General features: G+C 41.1%; 1 protein-coding gene and 1 long non-coding RNA gene across 2 annotated transcripts in view; one reads left to right on the top strand and one right to left on the bottom strand.

The window, feature by feature from the left end:
* Window positions 1-4,506: 4,506 nt before the first annotated feature.
* The window catches only part of DAB2 (DAB adaptor protein 2), a 21,166-nt gene continuing 3,557 nt past the window's right edge, over window positions 4,507-22,115 (top strand). Inside the window, exons 1-12 of the mRNA XM_058308250.2 lie at window positions 4,507-4,641; window positions 5,638-5,777; window positions 6,517-6,615; window positions 8,332-8,463; window positions 8,958-9,038; window positions 9,482-9,508; window positions 9,751-9,804; window positions 10,001-10,063; window positions 14,352-15,005; window positions 15,904-16,066; window positions 19,687-20,319; window positions 20,871-20,983. Coding sequence (XP_058164233.1) covers window positions 4,551-4,641; window positions 5,638-5,777; window positions 6,517-6,615; window positions 8,332-8,463; window positions 8,958-9,038; window positions 9,482-9,508; window positions 9,751-9,804; window positions 10,001-10,063; window positions 14,352-15,005; window positions 15,904-16,066; window positions 19,687-20,319; window positions 20,871-20,983 — 2,250 coding nt within the window. The 5' untranslated portion in view covers window positions 4,507-4,550. The remainder of the gene's footprint in view (window positions 4,642-5,637; window positions 5,778-6,516; window positions 6,616-8,331; window positions 8,464-8,957; window positions 9,039-9,481; window positions 9,509-9,750; window positions 9,805-10,000; window positions 10,064-14,351; window positions 15,006-15,903; window positions 16,067-19,686; window positions 20,320-20,870; window positions 20,984-22,115) is intronic.
* LOC131280596 (uncharacterized) overlaps window positions 12,791-22,115 on the bottom strand; it is a 25,664-nt gene continuing 16,339 nt past the window's right edge. The window contains exons 2-3 of the long non-coding RNA XR_009188244.2: window positions 16,279-16,386; window positions 12,791-15,110 (exon numbers count right to left, since the gene is read on the bottom strand). This is a non-coding gene — a long non-coding RNA (uncharacterized lncRNA). The remainder of the gene's footprint in view (window positions 15,111-16,278; window positions 16,387-22,115) is intronic.

Raw genomic sequence — 22,115 nt, 5'->3', positions numbered from 1 at the left:
CGGGAGGACTGATTCTGGCCCTCCAGAGAGGGACATGACGAGGCTGGTTCTGTAGGTGTTGGGAATGCTGACAACTCATTCAGGAATAGGAACTGCTGCTGCTGAGAGAAGCAGCACTTCTAGGAACCCCAAGCCTAGAGGAAGCCTGTGAAGCAAATAGCAGCGTGTAAGACCCTCCCCTCCCCTTCTCCAGTGTGGCAGCCCCCCTCTAGCCCTCCCCGCCATTGGCAGAGCTAACACGCAGTCAGCTGGCAAAGCAGAAATGTCCTTTGCAGAGTCCCAGCCCCAGCATCACCAAGCTGGGTGTAGAAGGGCGTTTTCTTTTGTTTGTTTTGTTTTAATAGAAGGGTGGTTTTGACGTGCAGTCAACCTCATTGGACAGACCACCCATCCACACCTTTTTGTATATGTGCCCCGTCTCCCCCCACAACAAAACAAGTGATTCAGTCTAATAAGATGCACTTATCCATCTTTCATAGGAAGACACTCTTACCCTCTCTTCAATTTGGGGAGCTGCAAAATTCCAAGAGTCATTATTTCCATCTCCAGAAAACAGTCTCTGAGCTATAGTATCAACTCCTCAAATTCAGTCACAGTCCCATCTGAATAATCTGCTACCTACAGGTTAAAGTGTACTAAATTGTAACTTCCAAAGCACTGTATTAAAGGTAAGGAGGATAAAAACAAAAACTTGGTAAAGCATACGAATTTTTTTTTGAAGTACCGGGGCTTGAGCATTGAACCCAGAACCCCGTATATGAGGAGCTGGCACTCAACCACTGAGCCACATCGGCTCCCCTGAGTTGTTTTTTTTTTTTTTTGCTATGCTTGTTGTTGGTTTTTACTTTTTTTTTTAGGAGGCACCAGGGACCAAACCTGGGACCCCCATGTGGGAAGCGGGCGCTCAACCACTTGAGCCACATCTTCTCCTCTGCATACCAATTTATACACACAAACAGAGAAGAACATATACAATAGTTAGTCCTCATGCCATTCACTCAACAAGGATAAATAGGGACAAATATGAGATAACTGGGGTGGGCAGGAAGGAGGGGTTTGGCAAATGTGAAACGTAAGGAGTCAAAAAAAACAAAAAGTATCATAGAAGAACTGGGCAACTTGGGATGGTATAGTGTATTGAAAGGAAATAAGGCTGAAGATAAGGCGGGGCAAACTATTTAAGACCTCATATACAAAGCTGAAGAATCTAAATCTTTGTCCTAAATGCTAAGGGGACCCACCACAGGGTTAAGCGGAAAAGTTTCAAACATTTATCCTCAGATTTTGAGAAACTGCATATTTCTAAAAATCTGGGTCATCACCAGTCAGCAAATACAAGTCATGGGCTGAAGCTTCAAGATGATCATGGGAGCAAAACGTAGGATGAACAAAGAAGCAGCACATGAAACGATACAGATGCCTGTGTGCAGTCAAATACTTGCAAATGGATGATAACCGAAGTACCTGGATTTGGCCGGGAGATCAGCAGTTGAAGTTAAGTGAGACTAGCATTGACATGCACATTCCTTCGGGGAAAAGGGAATATGAAAAAGACAGAAGGCGAGAGGAAAGCAGCAAATTGATTTTAGATGTTTAATCCTGAAAAGGTGATGGATGGTGATTGGAGGGCTTTTTCCTTATTTCTAAGTTGAGCTTCTCTAGAAGGGCAAAGGGAGTCTTACCTCCTGATGTTGCTGATGTGGGGAAAACACCCAATTTGGAATAAAGCCAAATTAAGGGAAAAGTTATTTCTTGAAACAAATCAATTTTGGGAAATGGATGTGGCTCAACCAATTGGGCTCCTGTCTACCATATAGAAGGTCCATGGTTCGGTGCCCAGGGCCTCCTGGTGGGCAAGCTGGCCCATATGGCAAGCTGGCCCACGTGGTGTGCTGGCCCACACTGGAACGCCACCCTGCGCAGGAGTGCCCCCCATGTGGGATGCTGCCCAGTGCAGGAAAGCCACTGTGTCAGGAATGCTGGCCAATGCTGAGAGCTGGCATAGCAAGATGATACAAGAGACACAAAGGAGAGAAAATAAGTAGACCTAGCAGAACAGGGAGCTGAGATGGTGCAAGAGAGTAATCGCCTCTCTCCCACTCTGGAAGGTCCGAGGATCGGTTCCTGGAGCTGCCTAATGAGAATATAAACATACACAGAAGAACACACAGTGAATGGATACAGAGAGCAGACAATGGGGGGGGGGGTGAGCAGAAATAAAATAAATCTTTAAAAAAAATCAGTTTTATTGGTTCATATTAATAAAGCATACACTTCATCCAAAGTGTACCCTCGATGGTATTTGGCAATATCAAATAGTTGTGCATTCTCACTTCCATCATTATTGAGCATTTTCTTTATTTCAATAATAAACATAAACAAGAAAATTCTTCACCTCTCAATCTCTCCATGTTAGGGAAAAGTTATTGACCACCTGAAATTAGGAGAGTGTGGCCATGACTAGATGATTTATTTGTCATGTCACCAGGGAACAAATCTTGGGAACATTGAAATCAGTCAAGGCCCTGATACAAAATAGAGGTATCATATTAGCTTCCTAGGACTATGGCCACAAATTACCACAAATTGGTGGCTTTGAAACAACAGCCATTTATTCTCCCACGGGCCTGGAGGCAATCAAGGGCATTGGCGAGATTGGTCGTTCGGAGGCTGTGAGGGAGAATCCCCTGGCCTCTCTTCCAGCTTCTGGTGTCTGCCGACAGCCCTTGACACTGCTCGGCTGGTAGACGCGTCAGTCCAACCGCCACCTGTGTCTTCACATCACCTTCTCCTCCCTGTGTCTTTGTTTCAAGTCTCCTTCTGTCGTTCTTTTATGACACCTGTCGTTGAATTCAGAGCCGGATCATCCAGGATGATCTCCTCAATTACATCTGCAAAGACTTTTCCCAGGTGAGAGTCCATTCCCAGGTTCTGGGGGTTTGGATTTGGACATCACTCTGGGGAACTGCTATTCAACCCACTGCAGGTACATAAGAAAGCATCTCTGTAGCTGGAAATGAGGCACCTCGGATGAGATTCACTGGTGTAGTGTTGGCGCTCTGGCTTGAGGCCAGATGGCCGGGGTGAGAAACCTGGATCTACCACTTTGCACCTGTGCAAACTTAGGCACGTTTAAAACCGCTGTGCTTTGGTTTCTCCTCCGGCAAGTGGGTAAAATACCTTTTTCACAAGTGTACTGTGATTTTTCTCTTTCTTTTTAAATTAATACAGGTAAAAGGCTAATAGTGTCTGCCCCTAACTCTTTAATAAGTTGGTCTTGAGCCCTCTGCTATGTATGACATGTAGACAGGCTATCCGCCTGGCTACCTACCACCGCTTTCATTCAGGAGTCTTTGAGCAAAACTAAATTAAATCGGATAACAGTCATACACATTCCTGAGGACTACTTCTACTAATGGGAGAGAGGGGAAAGAATTAAGTACTGACCTCCAAAAAAATGTGCTGACCCTGATAAAGCAAGCTAAGTTCAGTGTAAGTTGACTGAGTGAAAACTTGAGACTTGTCCTTTAAATGTTCAATAAATAGCATCTCTCCCCATGTGGTAATCTTGGTCCTTGGATTTTTAAAAGTTTCTATAAATGGCAGGTATAGGCCCAGAATTCAGAGAGCTTTTAGTGGTGGGAGCAGTGTTTCAGCCCAGGATGGTCTTACTGGGATGATAAAACAATAGTGGCCTCTCTGCCTTTGGTCTTCAGTTCATGGTGGGGGGGTGGGGCGGGGTACTGATCCTTCTTGCTCTAGGTGTCTCTGGAGCTGAATGAAACTTTGTAACTTTTGGGAAGTGAGGGAATCTTTTGAAACATTAGTTCATTCTTGTGTGCGTATTCATGACTTGGAATTTTTGTGTTTACTTATTGTGATACCTTTTATGAGCTTCATGAGAGCAGTGCTTACCTGCTTTGGTGGTAGTAATGCTAAATAATGGCATAAAAACATGAGAATCATATGCAGACTCCCAATATTTTAAAAAGCATGTGTCAATATGAATAAGATCAAATTCATAACTGTTGTCATTGCCTTTATAGAAATGTGATTTTGGAAGAAATGGAAGTTTCTAATGCATATTTTCAAACACCAGTTACAGTCTTAGACTCAGTGTTAAATTTATTTCTGTTTTGATAGGAAATATTATTTTTCTATATCTGATAAGTTTTCATCCCAATGCTCTAATACCAGATTTTTATGCAAAAGTTCCAATACAGACCTAACTAGTCATTAAAAGTTACTTGATATTAAGTGCTCTTAAAGAAATACCTATTTAGCACCCTCTTTCCATTTGGAAACTACAAAGGAAGCAGAACTACCCACTCCTGCTTGCTAGAGAAGGAACTAAACGAGTCCAGAGAGCTAAATGAGAAGCACTAAGGCCTATATGGCATAAGTCTGGATTTGCTGCATTAGGATCTCATTATGCCTCTACACTCTGTCTACAGGTGTCTGTAGGTTATGTTCATTTGAGATTCTCTGTCGGAAATCGCCTGGTATTACTAAATTCCGTCGGAACAGGGTTTGCTGCCTGACCTCTTGCCATGTCGAACGAAGTGGAGACGAGTGCAAACAACGGTCAGCCTGACCAACAGGCTGCACCAAAAGCCCCTTCGAAGAAGGAAAAGAAGAAAGGTATGGAAGAAGTCCTTGGGGCCAGTGAGAGGGGCCTGAGATTATGTCTTGGGAGAAACGTGAGATTCAGGGTTAAGCATTGTTAAGATTTGGCCTTTACCTAGCCTCCACCTCTGTTCAGTCCCACACTATCCCAAACAGGAAAGTTATGTTTACTTTGGCAGAGGAGATTGGTTAACTCCATAAGTAATAAGACATATCTCTGAATCCCATGATTCCATCCAGCTTGGGTCCTGCCCGAAAACTTTAAAGCATCTTGTTCAGTTAATAAATACAACCATCAATTTTTGTATGGCCGTCTGTCAGTAATCGATCATTTTGTTTTATTGAAATCACTCTTTGTAAAAACAAGATCTTTTTTTCTTTTAGACTCCCATCTTTTGACCTAAAGAACCACTAAAATGCCAAAATCCTTATTCATTCATAGTTACAACATACCATGACTTGCCAGCCCTCCACTGCTACATTTTAGCTAGTCAGCTGGAACCTCAGAGGCATTTTAAAGAAGGAAAAGAAGTTATAAAGATGGGATACTTGTCAATGATTTTTCAAAGTAATTTACCCCTACTTCCGCTTTTCCCTATTGAAGGTTCAAAATGCCAGTAAGTTATATGGTGGCTTATTTTTCTTTCATTCAAAAAAGAAGTCTTATCCTCCTTACATTCTTTCAAAAACTTAAAAAGTATGATGAGAAATACCCCAAATCCCACTTCGCATATTGCTGTAAGTCTCCCATAATTTGACCCATTTCACATTGTTAAGAGTTTATTTTCTCCACATCTCAATTCAATAGGCAGCATGAGGGAACATGATTTTGTGCGAAGTAAGAAAGAATAAAATAAAGCAGGATAATGCAAATTCAATCAATCATAGTAGAATTCAAGATTTAGTTTAAGAACACTTAAACTTTGGAGATTCTAGAGCATGTTTGGTCATACCTGTGGCTGATATTTAAATACACTGTAAACTTTATCCTGTATTTCTTTCTTTTCTTAGGCCCTGAAAAGACAGATGAGTATCTTCTGGCCAGGTTCAAAGGAGACGGTGTGAAATACAAGGCCAAGCTAATTGGCATTGATGATGTGCCAGATGCAAGAGGGGATAAAATGAGCCAAGATTCTATGATGAAACTAAAGGTAAAAGGGAAAGAATGCATTGTCTCTATCTTAAGCAAATGTCCCACACAAGGGAATTATGTTAGAAATTTGCCTCCATCCCAATTATTTGAAAAAAAAAATTAAAATCATATATCATATAATCCTAGTGCCTCATTTTATGAGAAGCCAAGAAGCCATGAGCTTGCTTATCTGTTTTGAGTACTGTCTGGAGATAAAAGTTAATCAGCAGGACTCTAGATGCCTTTCCCTTTTAACAGACTCAATTTTGGTACTAACAAAGTCTGTCTCTACTGTTTCCCTCATATAGTGATTGTTAAAGTTGAGTGCAAGAGTCAGGCATGACTTCTTTTACTTTATGTAGAGAAGAGAGAAGGTCCTATTTTAGAACCTGAAAATCTAAACATTCAGGAAAAATCAGGACTCCACTTGGAAACTATATTGCTATGTCAAACTCCCGAAATCATCCAAGGCCGGAAGGAATATTTTTAAAGATCTTCTGGCCCAGTCCCCTTATCTTTACCAATGACAATTTTGAGACCAAGAGAATTAAGAGCGAAAAGTTGTCCAACTTCACATTGCCAACTGTGATGTCCTGGCTCGACCTCTTTAATCCACCCTGTGTCTCTTGGGAAGGATGCCTGTTCCTTTTCTGGATGGTAAACCAAGCTGAAAATAAAGCCCACTGTCTTTGAAACATTTAATATCAGCAGCATTTAGAGTGCTTTTAACTAGATTTTTCTTGTTTGCCCAACCTCAGGGAATGGCGGCAGCTGCTCGGTCTCAAGGACAGCACAAACAAAAGCTCTGGGTCAACATTTCGCTTTCTGGGATAAAATTAATTGATGAGAAAACCGGGGTAAGAATTCACTATCACTGACACTGATTTGACCACCCAGGTCTGATACAATTTTTCTTCTTGACTTTAAGCTCCCCCTTTTTCTACAGAAGAAAATAGTGTGTTACTTCTGCAGAAGTGATAGGCAGAAAACAGGTGAGGTAGGAGGCGAGGATTCAATATACTTTATTTTGAAGTTAATTTCTTATAAAAAATATTTGACTCTCAAGTCTACAAACACAGATATACTATAAGTAGCACTCTTTTTTTCTTTTCTTGGACACAGAAAAAGCACACAGACCTAGATTAATCCTATCCTCAGTTCCATGAGACTGTAATGGGTCTATGCGTGGGTCTCATTTTGTTTAAATAGATCACATGTGAACCTACCATCTAACCCAAAGCTAGAACATTACCCATACCACATCAAGCTTTCTCCCCATCTCTTCTCCCTGCCTCCTCTCTCCACCGAGGTGACCTTGCTCGTTTTCTGTGCTTGCTGTTCTATCACATGTGAACATTCCTGCTTTTTTTTTTTTCTTTGATCCTTATCAAAATCACAGAAAGGTTTCTGGAACTTGTTTTTCTACTCAACATCCCGTAATAAAATTCATCTGCTTAAAAATGTTTTAAAAAGTAGCTTGTAATTCATTGTCATTGCTGTAAAATATTTTGTTGTATCCAGGCACCGTGGGCAGACTTCAGTTACTCTTTATCCCTTCCCAGAGATACCCATTGTCAACATGCACAGTCAGTTAGTTGAGCTCAGGCCCTGGAAACCTGGTATGTGTTCACTGCTCAGGTCCTCCAGCATGAGAACCCACACACACCATTGGCTCCATCCTCCATCTCTCCAAAGTACTCAGTGGCCTTAGGCATTTGGAAACAAAAAGTCAAGACACAGTCGCTCACCACCAAATATCCTGAAAAAGGTGAGCCCTGCTCTTAAACCATTTAACAACCCTGCCACATGTAATTCTTGGTTAATGACATAAACTATCTCTGTGAGGATGAGAACTTGATGGCTTTTGGTAACTTCCAGAATGTTCTGGGGTAAGTGTTCCAGTACTATTTTAGGGTGGTTCCTTGGCCTCTCTGAGCAATAATCAAAGGATTCTTGTGAACATGCCTCTAGCTTAATTATGCTGTTCACTTAGTCCTTTGAGTTGGGAACAAAAACCTTGGGTCAGCCTAGGGATTGCTACATAGCCCACTCATTTTTTTTTAAGGAGGTACTGACACTGGTACATGGGAAGCAGGTGCTTAACCACTGAGCTACAACCACTGCCCAATGTGAGTTGTTTATGTTCATTTGTTTGTTTTTTAGGAGGTATCAGGGATTGAACCTGGGACCTCATACATGGGAAGCAGGTGTTCAGCCATTTGAATTATATCCACTCCCCTATATATCCCACTCTTGCTTTAGAAATTCTTATTCTATTAATCCTTAGTCTTTCTTTGCTACATGGCATCAGACCTTTGGGGTAAGGAGAATCAAATAGCAATATTTTAAGAGCAAACTTTTCCCCACTTTCTCACTTTTCCCACTATTTCTTCCATTTGGGCCCCTTCCAGTGAAGGATAAATGAGGTTCTATCTTTCAACTGAGACTAAAAATCCTTTTTTTCTAAAATTTTGACATCTTTGTGTATGTCTAGGTATCTAATACTTAATTGTGCTAGTCTGTAAATAGACTCTAGTTTTCTACACAAATCATTCTTTATGTTCCTTTTTCAGGTAATTGAACATGAACATCCAGTGAATAAAATTTCCTTCATTGCCCGTGATGTGACAGACAACCGGGCATTCGGTTATGTATGTGGAGGAGAAGGCCAGCACCAGTTTTTTGCCATAAAAACAGGGCAACAGGTAAATGCTAAGCCTTGATGTATGTCTGGAGCTTTGTCCTCTTGAATATAGGAGTTTATCATTCAACTGGAAACCTTGCTGAAACAGTTAAATATAGAACTACACCATGGTCAAAAGAATGACTATCTTCATTGACCTAAGGAACCTTTTACATGTCATTAATACCCATGTAGTATGTGGCACAGGGATTGTGAGAACGGACTTTCTTATAAGCTTAATCTGATTTTAGAACAATAGTGAATTGTTGCCAGAGACCTTGAAAGGACTTGGAACAGGTCATGGTATCTCTTGTTTTCTCTAAATACTATTAACTCTGCTGTCCTTTATGTATCTAGAGGTGGGAATGGGGTGATGGTAATCCCCTATAAACTAGAGGAGGGTAATATGGAGCTTTAAGAGACTAAAGAAACTAGTACTAGTCAGAATTGAGGAGGGGTAAAGGGGATAAAATATCAAGACTAAAATCCTAATAAAGATGCTTTCCCTTATTCCAGGCTGAGCCATTAGTTGTTGATCTTAAGGACCTTTTCCAGGTTATCTATAATGTAAAGAAAAAGGAAGAAGAAAAGAAAAAGGCAAGTACTACCTCAAATAGGCTTTCTTAAATATAAGACTGTATTAGGACCATGTTTGAACACTATGCACACCAATGGCTTGTCTTGGAAGTTGGTTTTTATGTAGCTCTTCAAAATATAGAAAGCAGATATTTATTGTCTATTTTCCCCAACACAGGGCAGTAGATGGATGTTATATTTAGGTACTTGTGATTTCCAGTTTCTGGCTTTTATTTTCCCTACAAGCTTCATATTGTTTCAGGACAACAAGTTTACCTTCAATAAATCTACTCAAATCCAGTTTTGATATGAAAAGGGGAGGGGTAGAGAGGGCAGAAATAATATGAAAAACTCTCTTACCTTTTACCTGTGAACTGAACCTATAAAGGCACATTTATTCTTTTATATTTAATTCCCATTAACTACAATTACTAAGATCGCTGAATTTTTATCTTTCTTTTTAGACTGAAGAAGCCAACAAAACAGTAGAGGTAAAACTGCATCTTCCTGTGAATTGTGTGTGTGACATGTATAAGCCCTTACTTGTTACCTGTCCAAGCACGCGCCCCTCCTCGCTTATCACTGCCATGTTCTTGACCCCTTGGTCATGGAAGATGTCTAATTGAGTGATCAATGCCAAAACCACAACTGCTTTGCAAGCCAATATAGTAGGAAAACAAATTCTGTTGGGAAAACTCCTCAACTAAACCTTTAATATTTGCCATCTTTTCAGAACGGGAGTGAGTGCCTCCTGACGCTTGACAACCAAGATAACAAATTGAAATTGGTATGTATGTGCTGTTTGAAGATTCTTACTTACCTGAACACAGGGTTACTTCCTGTGGTTGTTGCTAATACCAAATGTTAAATGAATATCCATTTGTGACAACCATTTTCCTAAACATTATTGTAACATTTATATCAATGTACAAAGTAATCTTTTTAGTAGACACATTTGAATCTAATCCAAATACTTTTTCAAGGGTGTTGACCAGATGGATTTGTTTGGGGACATGTCTACACCTCCTGACCTAAATAGTCCAACAGTAAGTGTTTGTTTTTAAATTTGCAATATAATCAAAATGACGTAACTCAAATTAGTGATCAGAAATCTTGAACTTTGGAAGGTGACTGCTGATATTTTCTACAGAAAGTATAATGGCTACTAGAGCAAATTTGAATATTAAGTCTCCATGGGCATCAATCAGAACTATTTCAGATATATTGATATTACTCAGAGGTAAAATATGAGCAATAGGTAAGGCAATATAGCCTTTCTTGATATCACTTAGGATCCAAAGAAGGAGCTGAATTTAGAAAACTCCTTGCCCTAGGCCTACTTGAAGGAAGTATGTCAGAAGGTCATTCGTGAAGACTCCTGGCCTCTTCCTTTTTTGCCTTACTCTTTGCTGTTGCAATTTACCAGCATAAACTTGCTAAAACAACCAACAAGGGGCTCAGTTGTGTTTAACCAAAGCCCGTCCTGGCTGGGAAATTATTTATTCATTATAGGATATTATTATAGTATATGAAGCCTTTTCAATATTGATTGATCTATAACAATGCTATGAGAATGGAACAATACTTTCCTTTACAGAAAAGGAAATGGAAGATCAGAAAGTCATTTACCCAAGAAAGTAGTCCAGAATCGAGGCTTAAGCTTCAAATGAAAACACACATATAATTTTGAATGACCGCTTGCAACTTCTTGAGTACCTGCTATCTGCTAGGCACAATAGTACGAGGAACGCACCAGGTCAATGGCATCTTGGAGCATACTCTGGCAGGGAGACCAATACTAACGTGAATCACAGAGCCTACTTACTAACTATAGCCGAGTGGTATGACATTCAGTACCAAGTTTTTATCTAGTTTAGAGGTTTGGAGAATGCTTCTGAGAACGTGAGTTTCTTGACTTGAACATGAAAGATAGAAAGCAAAAAGGGAAGTAGTCTAGAATAATGAGAAAGATGTCTATCAAGGAGTCTCTTCTATCAGGAAACTGTCAAGCAAGCCTGCATGACCAGGAGGGTTGAAGGACACACTGGGTTGGATGACCCTGAAAGGTTCATCATCTGAGCTCTGAGGTTGTTCTCATTCTGAGGCAATTTTTGTCCCTTCCCAAAAGAAACTAAAATATGATCAACCTACTTTTCAAGCTTAGCTAACATTCAAATGAGTGTATTGAGAGAGAGAGAGAGCAAACAAGAAAGCACAAAGGCAAGGAAGCACTGATGGTTTAATCTGCTTCTGTAGACTTCAAGGAATGTCTGTAAAGAAAAAGCATGGGTACTCCTGAGTCTCGTGAGTGTTAGACTTCTTGCATTCTAAGAAGTTTTGGTTTATAGAAATAAAATGCATATTTAAAACTAACAATAAATTAAAAACAAATACCATCAAAATAGATGGTGTCTGATAAGTGAGAAAGCTGAAAAGTCAAATTCTGTGCCAGCTGGCTTTGCCTATTGACCACATATCCATAGGTTACAAAATAGATTTATCTCTGTTTTTTCAAACCAGCATATTCAAAATTAATCAAATATTAAAACAGTTGCTATGGAAGATTTGAAGAAAGAAATATAAATTACCTAGACTTTATTATAATTTTTGGTGTCCTTGACCCATATGCCTTTCCCCCAAAATGTATACAGAATATTTTTATACCATTTGAAATAATGGTGATGCTGTAAACCGTCATCCCTTAGAATATACACTTTTAAATTGGAAGACCGCTTGAGCATTATTATCCTTTTACCCAGCATCTCTAAAAGAAAAAAGAAAAATTGTGTTCTCCAACTTTAACAACTTGACCATTTGAAAGCATAGTTATTATGAGGAGAACTTAAGGTATAAGCTACTACCAAGGAGATTGAATCTGGTATAAAGGATGAGATGGGGGCACAAAACAAAAGGAAAGTTGCCATGATTACACGAAATGCTGTGGTGTAAGCACAGTGAAGTTGAAATAGAGGGATCAATGGAAAAAGGCTTTGTAAGCAATTTGAATTTGAGTTGGGTATTTGAAGTGTTTAGGAAAATAGATAGTAAATTAGTCTAGAAATAAATTGGGCATTGGATCCTATTGTGGATCATTTTGAATGTCAGGCTAAGTAAGTTTATCTTAGTTTAGGGAGGAGTTGGAAGACAACAAAGGCTTTGAGTAGGGAAATCCTGGAGTTGGTAAGCTGTCTACATGGAAACATTGAGTGAGATTAGCTACCTGGAGAACAACTGGGCTGTGGAAGTCAGTATTTAAAACTTCATCTGGGGAATGGACACCTTGGTTGCCTGCATGGGCTCCTCCCATCTACCCCCACCGCACCCTCATGAGAGCTGCTTAAGGGCAGGACCATAATTCAATTCATGTTGCCAGTGCCTGCTTCCCAGGTGCTCCAGTGATGGCCGAGTTGGGGAGGGGGTGTTGACTATCCAGGAAAGAATTAATGAGGCTCTGACCAAGGTGGGGTGGATGAGGAGTCTTACATCTTTTGGTTGTAATCTGCACTAAACTGTTCATCTCGGATTAATAACTAACCCAACCTGAGGAGAGCCTTATACATTTTACTTATAGGGTGACTATTCAGAAGTCTAACATTGTGGCTCCTGTTTGGTGTCCTAAGAATTTCTTCTGAAGTATTTGAAAAGGAGAACTCTACCAGCAGTGAACACCCAACTGTTCTAACCTAGAGGTGGCTCATAATAAATGAATGAATATTGAAATCATGAGCTTTTGTCCTATCTTTTGATTATAAAAATCCATACAAAGTCATTGCTTTGAGTCTTGATTTTTTTTTATTATTACAAGCTCTTTCTTCGGACAACCTTTTCTGGTTATAAAGAGAGAACCTGGCTTTTAAAAACTGTGTTTTTATGCCTTGTATTAAAGGAAACCAAAAGACAGAATACCATTTGTGTCTGACTTTGCTGTTTCTCCTATGGTTACTGAGTAGGATCTAAACTTTCTAGTTGTTTATTCTTTTCTCTGAAATCCATGGAAGCTTGTTCAGGTCTTCTTTTTACTTAATGGTTTGAGAATTTCATATTCCCTAGAGGTTGCATTGGTCCAAGATGATCAAAAAATATTTAGTCATCTACCCGGGGTACTGCTTGACCCCTGACTTCCATTTCAGCTAGATGTTTTTTCATTGTTTATATTTGTATGTAACCAGCATGGTTAAGTATCTAATGGATGAAAGTCAGTCAGGAAGATTTGTCAGCATGACAACTCCACCCCAGGGTGAATCCTAATTAGTTACACCACTGACTTGAATGGAGACATGTTGCATTTATCAAATTTGCTGAAAAGGATCTTAACAACTGAGAACCCAGATAACAAACATCCTAGAAAATGATAGAGAGGGAATAGAAATAGAGCTATGCATTTAATATGTCTTTCACAATAACTCCTAAACCCATATCTCCACCCTATACATAACTTAAAGATTAGGCATTGGTGGATTTTAACCACAAAATACATTGGATGACTGTTACAACCCCAGTAACTCTAAGCTATATTATGAGAAAATGTAACAGGGAGGAAAATGTGATATAATATGTTAAATTTTATCAGTATTTTGAGTGTTACTTTCCTAGAAGGAGTTGACAAAAAGAATAGGTCCAGGGGAGAGAGTGGCAAGGTAAGGATGGGGCATCCACCTTAGCTAACATCGTCAACGAGAGCCTTAAATATTAAAGGAGGCATAACCTGACAGGCTGTCATATAAAAGGAACATCTTTGCCCCAGAGGAAAGAACGGGATCCATTATAGGAAAATATGTTTGCCTTTACTAATAACCAGACTATAGCTTCCTAACTAGAACTATTAACTATGACTATATAAGCAAGCCTTTGAATTCACTCATCTAGAGAGGTGAGGCTAGATGACTTTCAGGGTAGAATAGGAAGCTGGTCCAGGCTTCACTGCTTTCAGGCTCAGGATACTGAGATAATCACTTAAAGGGAATTAATTGCTGATCACTTTAAGACTTTCTGAAAGCATTCATTGAAACAATGCTGATCATGAACTGAGCCAGTCTGTATGTGCAGGGTGGAATGAGTGGAAGCATGAATAAAGTAAACAGTAAGATTTCACTTAATGAAAGTCCAACAGAGTTTGGATTTAAATAACAGGACATTGGATGGGGGAAGGGCAAGAAGCAGCTATGCTACAACTAGTGAATGCACACAAGATGGTGATGGGGAGTTGGTGCCTGTCAACTAGGGTGTCAAAACAATTTATGTGGGAATTTTGGTAATCCTAATCATTTTATGTAGCATTCTCATTTGAAGTCACATGAACTAACACTTGCTTTTTTTTCTTTCCAAATGTGATAGGAAAGCAAAGATATCCTGTTAGTGGATCTAAACTCTGAAATCGACACCAATCAGAATTCTTTAAGAGAAAATCCATTCTTAACAAATGGCATCACCTCCTGCTCTCTTCCTCGACCGAAGCCTCAGGCATCCTTCTTGCCTGAGAATGCTTTTTCTGCCAATCTCAACTTCTTTCCCACCCCTAATCCTGATCCTTTCCGAGACGATCCTTTTGCACAACCAGACCAATCGGCACCCTCTTCGTTTGATTCTCTCAAATCTCCAGATCAGAAGAAAGAGAATTTGAGTAGCTTGTCTACTCCACTGAGTAATGGGCCCCTGAATGGTGATGTTGATTACTTTGGTCAGCAGTTTGACCAAATCTCTAACCGGACTGGCAAACAGGAGGCTCAGGCAGGCCCATGGCCCTTTTCAAGTACGCAAACACAGCCAGCAGTGAGAACTCAAAATGGGGTATCTGAAAGAGAACAGAATGGCTTCCACATCAAATCCTCCCCGAATCCTTTTGTGGGAAGCCCTCCCAAAGGATTGTCAATACCGAATGGCGTAAAACAGGACTTGGAAAGTTCTGTCCAGTCCTCAGCACATGACTCCATAGCCATTATCCCACCTCCACAAAATACCAAACCAGGAAGAGGCAGAAGGACTGCTAAGGTGAATTGTCTTCTCCACATATCCATTGGCAGAATGCATGTTCGGTACCAAAGGGTGGTGTGATGCAAACTCTCTTTCCTGCTACTCTTGTAGTTTCCTGTGTGGCTGTAAAACAGAAGGTGGGATAAGTAACATCGGTTCTCCAGAAATAACTTCCTCTAATTACCACCCTTTTCCAACCTTTCATTCAGCAGTGTTTGTCGCATCCTGCTTTCCGTTCGCATGTCTTGTTACTTATTAACTAAACACAAGTTTTTCCATTTTTAATGCTGCTATGCTTCTATACCTCTGGTAAGTTTGATTGCCATGTTCTGGGAAGGGAGGGTGAGAATTCTCATGATTCCCTTTGTAACTTCTCCACACTAATACACAAGTTGGTGTGTAAAATTCTCAAGGTTGCCTCCTCTTTAAATGCTGAGCAGACCATTGTCTTAGAAGAAACATGTATATTTAGTAGTACCTCTGTGGTACAGCTTCATTCAAAAGCAATTATAAAATCTCATTTAAACATGCAGACTGGCATAATGATTAGGGCTGAAACTATCTCTTTGTGGACTGATCAGTCCAGTAGAGTGATCGAAAATATTTAAGCAACTAGTTGATAGTTGCCCTCCCTTTCCAGCTTCAAATTTAGCTGATAAGGAGATCAGACAAATACACATGTGTAAATGAGCAAAATAGACTTCCCTTTGAGACTCCTAAGTGATATCAGTTACCAAGACCCAATATTCTATCCATGGCACATGATCTCTTGGCTTATCTCTTGGTTTCTTGTAGTGGTTTAATAGTAATAGGAAAATATTTTTGTGGTTTTCAATTTGGAGGTAAAGAATAAAAGAACAAAGCCGTATTTCACAATTACCAAGTAACTCTTCTGTCTCCTTCCCTATCCTGTCAGTCTTCAGCCAGTGACTTGCTTCCATCAGACCTTTTTGCTCCTCCCGTCTCAGAATCTCCAGGCCATATGTCACCTCCAGGACAGCCTGCAACCCAACAGACCAACCCTCTGGATCTCTTCAAAACAAATGTTCCCGCTCCGGCAGGGCCCCTTACGGGTCTAGGTAGGTGCCTAGATCAAATTGGGTATGACTCTATCCCTTCAATACAGAAAAATGAAGACACTTCATATACATAGAAGCTTCCATAGGCATAGGATTTGAGCAGCCCAGGGAGTCCACTCACTTTTGCCTCTGTGCAACTCCTCCTCCACTCCATAATCCTGACTCATAACTAAAAAATGAGTTTCTTACCCATTTTCAATATTTGCACTTACCTGAACCAACTGTAATGCTTCCTGTAAGATCCTTCCTGGCAAGATTCTGAAGCTCAGACCAACTCCAGTGAGGAAAACGGTTTGAGATGAGAGAGCCTTGTCCACCATCTGGAAAAAGTAGCATCATGCATGCCTGCCATGTAATTTGCTATTTACTGGATCGAGGGTCTGTCGCCTCTCAAAACTAAGTTTCCTCTTGGAAGCCCAAGAGATTTGGTCTGAAGTGAGTGCCAGTCACAGAATGAAAACTGAGTGCCAGTCACAGAATGAAAGCCCCTGTTCTGGCCCCAGCTCAGCTCTGTTACCAAGGCATTATGCCAAGTGTGGGACAGGCAGATACCACGATCATTCCTGAATACTTAAGCTTGGCAGTTCCTCGCCAATATCTTGGCTGGTTGACAGTCTTCCTAGACTTAGAAGAGAGGTACTAGAAGCTTGAAGTTGAAAAGGGCACAGACATTCGGGAGGAGGTGTGATTTTATCAGATACCTGGTATGTGCTGGTGCTCTCCCCCACGCAGGTGTCATAAATGCATGTGACCCACTGAGCCACCTGTGGTGGGGCACTGAGGAAGGTCACCCTCCTACTCCTCACCCACAGCCTCCAGTTCTTTTCTGACTCCGTGGTGCAGATTTTAGACACCCTGACTATAGTCTTTGCTGTCCTGCTGGGGACTCTATGTTTTTATGTTTCTTGGCCACCTCTGCAAGCACCTCCTCTGGCTTGGGGGGAGGGTGGGGGTGAAGAGGGCCTTGACCAGGGATATCATCTTTCTCCACTTCTTGCAGAGTCAGTCATCAGGACCCTATTTTTTTTCTCTGCTGTGTGTCTGCGAGGAAAATATTTTGGTTCTGTCCTATTAAATCTGTTTAATTGTACCTGGAGTGGAGTGGTACAAGTTACCCCACTGCCGAGTGACTGAAATCCGTGAAGTATGACAGGCCAACTTGCTCCAGTCACTGCTTGCGTTTACACCATCAAGGGACTGCCTCAGGCCTTGGTGTCTTTTGGGGACCCCCGTCTTTCTTCCTAGCTCTTTCTCACCCCACCCCCAAACAGAGCTGTTTGGTGCCTTCCTTCAGAGAAGGGTAGAGAACTTGCATGTGGTGCCTGCAACTAGATCACATCGCAGAGCTTTGTAGACTAATATCAATGCCCTGGAGAATTTTTACAGCCAATATTTAACAAGTCAGCCTGAAAATACAGCTGGACCCTATAACTGTTAATTTATGCAGACAAGTGAAGCTTTTTGGCTAGGTGCCCCTGTTGAGGCCTTGGGGTATACAACTGCAGAATACTGATGATTCTTCCAAGTTTGGACATGGAACTCAAACTGAGCCCTACAGTGTAGCCCCTGTCCACTAGCAGGGATCCTCAGCCAAGCCATGGAAGGTTGTAGGTCTGGCTTCCGCTGGACCCAGCTGGAAGACTGTCTCCTTTGGGAAACCGGGAGGGGATGGGGGTGGGAAGGGGGGTATTGTAGAAAACTGAGCTTTCAGCTTGGACTTGCTGCCCTGTGTTTGGGCAACTTAACTTTTTAAAATACCCACTCTCTTTTTTTTCTTACCCCTTACCCTTTCTTCCTCCAGCAGGGCCTTAAAGGTCTTAGAATAGAAACACAACGGGTGGCATCTGGTAGATGGGAATGAGGGCTGGTATGAGTATATACTGGGAAAGCTGTCAACTCTGGCAAATATATTTTCTCTTTTTACCACCACTCCCACTAATGCCATCTATGACTAAAGCCACATATTTTCCTAAGGGAAAGCCAGTCGTCCAACATGAAAGATGATAAAATTCTACCCTATTTCTTACACATCTAATTGGTGGAAATTATTAGTAAGTGACTCTAACTTTGGTTAATAACACTTAGATTTGTTTTTAAAATGATAGCCCACTTTTAGAAGTCTGTACTATAGATTCTAAGAGAAATTTTCCCTTGTTTAGTCATGAAAGGCATAGATTCTTTAGTACAAATGAATTTTAATTTCTGCACCATTATATATGTATGTGAATTAACATGCCATTAAAAAAATAAAAATAAACCCTGTCCCTTGATGCCAAGGAGGCAGAGTGAGAGGATAGGGTGTAGATTTGGAGATGGTGTGACTAAGTGATAGTCTCTACTGTCACAAGCTATGACTTCCCCAAAACAACAAGCAGACAAATGAAAACAAACTCAGGGGAGCCTATGTGGCTAGTGGTTGAATGCCAGCTTCCGACATACGGGGTCCTGAGTTCAATCCCCAATCCCAGTACCTCAAAATTTTAAAAAAAAAATTTAAATTAAAGATAGAATACATCAGCCACTGAATAAAGTCTTCCAAAGTACTTCTCGCTCAGGCAATAAAAACATTCATAACCCTTTCTTAATTGGATTAGAAAACTCTCATAACTAAAAATGCCCTGCTCAGAAGCTCAAAACAAGTTAAGTTTTGAGTGCACATCATCCATGAATAGGTATGGGGCTGAATATAGGTTTCCTGTTAATGGTAAGAGTTTAACTGAATCCTCAGACACTTGGAAAGAGGCAGGGGGAAAAAATGCCCTACATATTAGAACATCAGGGAATCAGCCTCTCAAGAAGAGGGGTGCATATCATTGAAGAGACCTGGATTTGACTGATTTTTTAAGTCAATATAGCAATGATGCAAGAGATGGGACCATTTGCCCACAAAAATCAGATGTCCTGATACAATTAGTTACCGTGAAAGGATTTGTTTGATTTCATGTTGTCTTCTCCCTCCTTCCTCTCTCAAATACTTTGTTCTAACTCCTGGCAAGGTTCAGTGAGTGACACATGGCAGGAAGTACTTTTATTTAAAACAGGGCTCCCAGGACAAACTGCCTTTCCTTGATTTTTATATGTAAAAGGCTAAAATTATCTCGGCATCCACCGATTTTTATCTTCCTTTTATATGATTGTGCCTACCTCGGCAACATGAAAACTGAGGAAACTTTGAAATGGTTTCTTCGGGATACAAGCATGCCGACATTTAATGCACATGCATGAGAGCTGGTTTCTGTAAAATTCCAGACCTGAGCCAGCCGTCAAGTTAAAAGATCAAATTAATTACTCAGACTACCCAATGGGCAATCCTAACTACATCATAATCAGGATTATTTTGTTATTCAACAAATAAATCCAACAAATAAAGTCCATTTATCAAGAGGCTTTGTTCCAGTTTAGATATATCAGTGTAGAAATTTGAATGCTAGTTGTATTGTGTTAGTTGGTTAACTGGGAGCAGTTTAATTTCTGGGGGCCTTTATTTTCATGTCAGCTTCAAGGCTTAATCAAGGCATTGGCCATGTAGATGTTCTGTGTATGTTCCCCAGCACATTTTCTGAAACTCAAGTATCCTTCAAATGTGTCTCCTGATGTGTATATTCTCTCTTTTCCTTCAGGTGGTGTATCAGCCACAGCCCCTCAGGCAGGACCGTGGAACCCCCCACCATCTTTAGTCTTCAATCAGCCCCCTTCAATGGTCCCAGGAGCTATTATGGGTGGTCAACCTTCAGGATTTGGTCAGCCGCTCCTTTTTGGCACAAGCCCAGCTGTTCCAGGTTGGAACCAGCCTTCGTCCTTTGCAGCTTCAACTTCCCCTCCAGCCCCTGCTGTTTGGGGCCCTTTAGCATCTGTGGCACCTAATGCTTGGCCATCAACGACCTCCTTGGGGAATCCTTTTCAGAGCAATATTTTTCCATCTCCTGCTGTGTCAGCCCAGTCCCCTACTAGGCTCCCTTCTCTCCTGGTCGCTCCTCCTCAGCCACCTCCCAGAACTGCTGCTGCAAAAGACATCACCAATGATGCCTTTACTGCCTTAGACCCACTGGGGGATAAAGAAGTTAAGGAAGTGAAAGAAATGTTTAAGGACTTCCAACTGCGGCAGCCACCTGTACCTGCAAGGAAGGGAGAGCAGACTTCCTCTGGGACTTCCAGTGCCTTCTCCAATTATTTTCACAGCAATGTTGGCATTCCTCAAGATAATGTAGACCATGATGACTTTGATGTTAATCAACTGTTGAGCAAGATCAATGGTAAGCTGTTTGCTTCTCCATCCGCTGTACCAGCAAGTGTTCCCAGTCTTACGAGCCAGAGTCCCACTCAACCCAGCAAGTCTCGCCTTTGCTTAATTTCATGATCAGTGGTTACGGAGATAGCACAACCATTTACTGTAAGCCCAAAGAAGGCCTTTTTTTTTTTTTTTTTTAAGGCTTAAGGGCTGGACTAATGCTGCCCTCTAGTGACAGTTCTTAAAAGTGCTGCCAGGAGCTACTGAAAATTGAATGGCTTGTGATGGTTGGAGGGCTGTTGAAAAAAAACTGCGTCCATACTTCATAGTCTTAGGGAGGTCTTAAGTGAATCTGTTCCACTTCAAGAAAATTTACATGCTTCCTCTTCTGAGAGAAGAGGTGGACTTTCCTAATATGATCATTGGGTGGTCCTAGTATTTGCTAGTGATTTTTTGTTTGACTTGTAAATTTCCCCATCCAAAGTATGGAACTAAAATTCAAAAATAAGCCTAACTGGGGGGCTTGTGCATATACTTGAGAGGAGCATAGACACTGAGTGGGTTTTTCTCTCCTAGAACAACCAAAGCCAGCTCCCGTACAAGGTGCCCTGCCAGTTACCAAATCTGCTGACAATGCATTTGAAAACCCTTTCTCTAAAGGTTCTTTCAGTTCATCACCACAAGCCCCTGTAAGTATGAACTACTAGAAGTTGTTCCAAAGTACATGCCATATACAGCTAACATCTCTTGAATTAACCTTGCTTTTATAATAACTTTTTGATGGTAACACATGTGCAAATAAGATTTATCATTGAAAATCAGCCTAGTATAAACATTCGTTCAAACTGAAGAAGAATTATTTTTGCAGGGACTACTGTCTCCTCAGTTTGAGAAATGAATATCATGTAGCAAAAGTCCTTCAATGTATTTAAATTAACTTGGTTCTTGAAAGCATTTTTTGGAGAAAATTGAGCCAAAATAGCCAAAATACTCTCAAAAAAATTCTGTCAATGATTTCAGTTCTTTTTTTTTTCTTTTAGATTTATTTATTTTTCTTTATTTTCTTTTAAACGTTACATTAAAAAAATATGAGGTTCCCATATACCCCCCATCCCACCCACACCACCCCTCCCACATCAACAAACTCTTCCATCATTGTGGCACATGCATTGCACCTGGCGAATACATTCTGGAGAACCACTGCAGCACATGGACAGTGGTCCACATTGTAGTCCACACTCTCCCCCAGTCCACCCAGTGGACACACAATGTCCAGCATCTGTCCCTACAGCACCACCTAGGACAACTCCAAATCCTGAAAATGCCCCCACACCATATCTCTTCTTCCCTCTCCCGACCATCAGCAGCCACCATGGCCACCCTCTCCACATCACTACTACAGTTTCTTCCCTTACTAATCACAATATTTCCCCAGCAGAACTTTCATTATTTATTTCTCTCCCCTTTCCCCCCTCTTCTCCCCCCCCCCATTGTCTGCTCTCTGTGTCTATTTGCTGTGTTCTTCTGTGTCCGCTTGTATTACAGCAGCACTGGATACTTCTGTGTATCTTTTTGTTGCATCATCTTGCTGCATCAGCTCTTCCTGTGTTCGGCGCCATTCCTGGGCAGGTTTCACTTTTTTCACATGGAGTGGCTCAATGCAGCACACACTCCTTGCACATGGGGCTCCCCTATGCAGGGACACCTCTGCATGGCATGGCACTCCTTGCACATGGCAGTGCCATGCATGGGCCAGCTCACCACATGGGTCAGGAGGCCCTGGGTTGGAACCCTGGACCTGCCACATGGTAGGCAGATGCT

Source organism: Dasypus novemcinctus, chromosome 2 (genome assembly GCF_030445035.2).
Source record: "Dasypus novemcinctus isolate mDasNov1 chromosome 2, mDasNov1.1.hap2, whole genome shotgun sequence".
NCBI classification, from domain to species: Eukaryota; Metazoa; Chordata; class Mammalia; order Cingulata; family Dasypodidae; genus Dasypus; species Dasypus novemcinctus.
The sequence above is the reverse complement of the archived record's forward strand: the minus strand, read 5'-3'. Positions and strand labels throughout refer to the sequence as shown.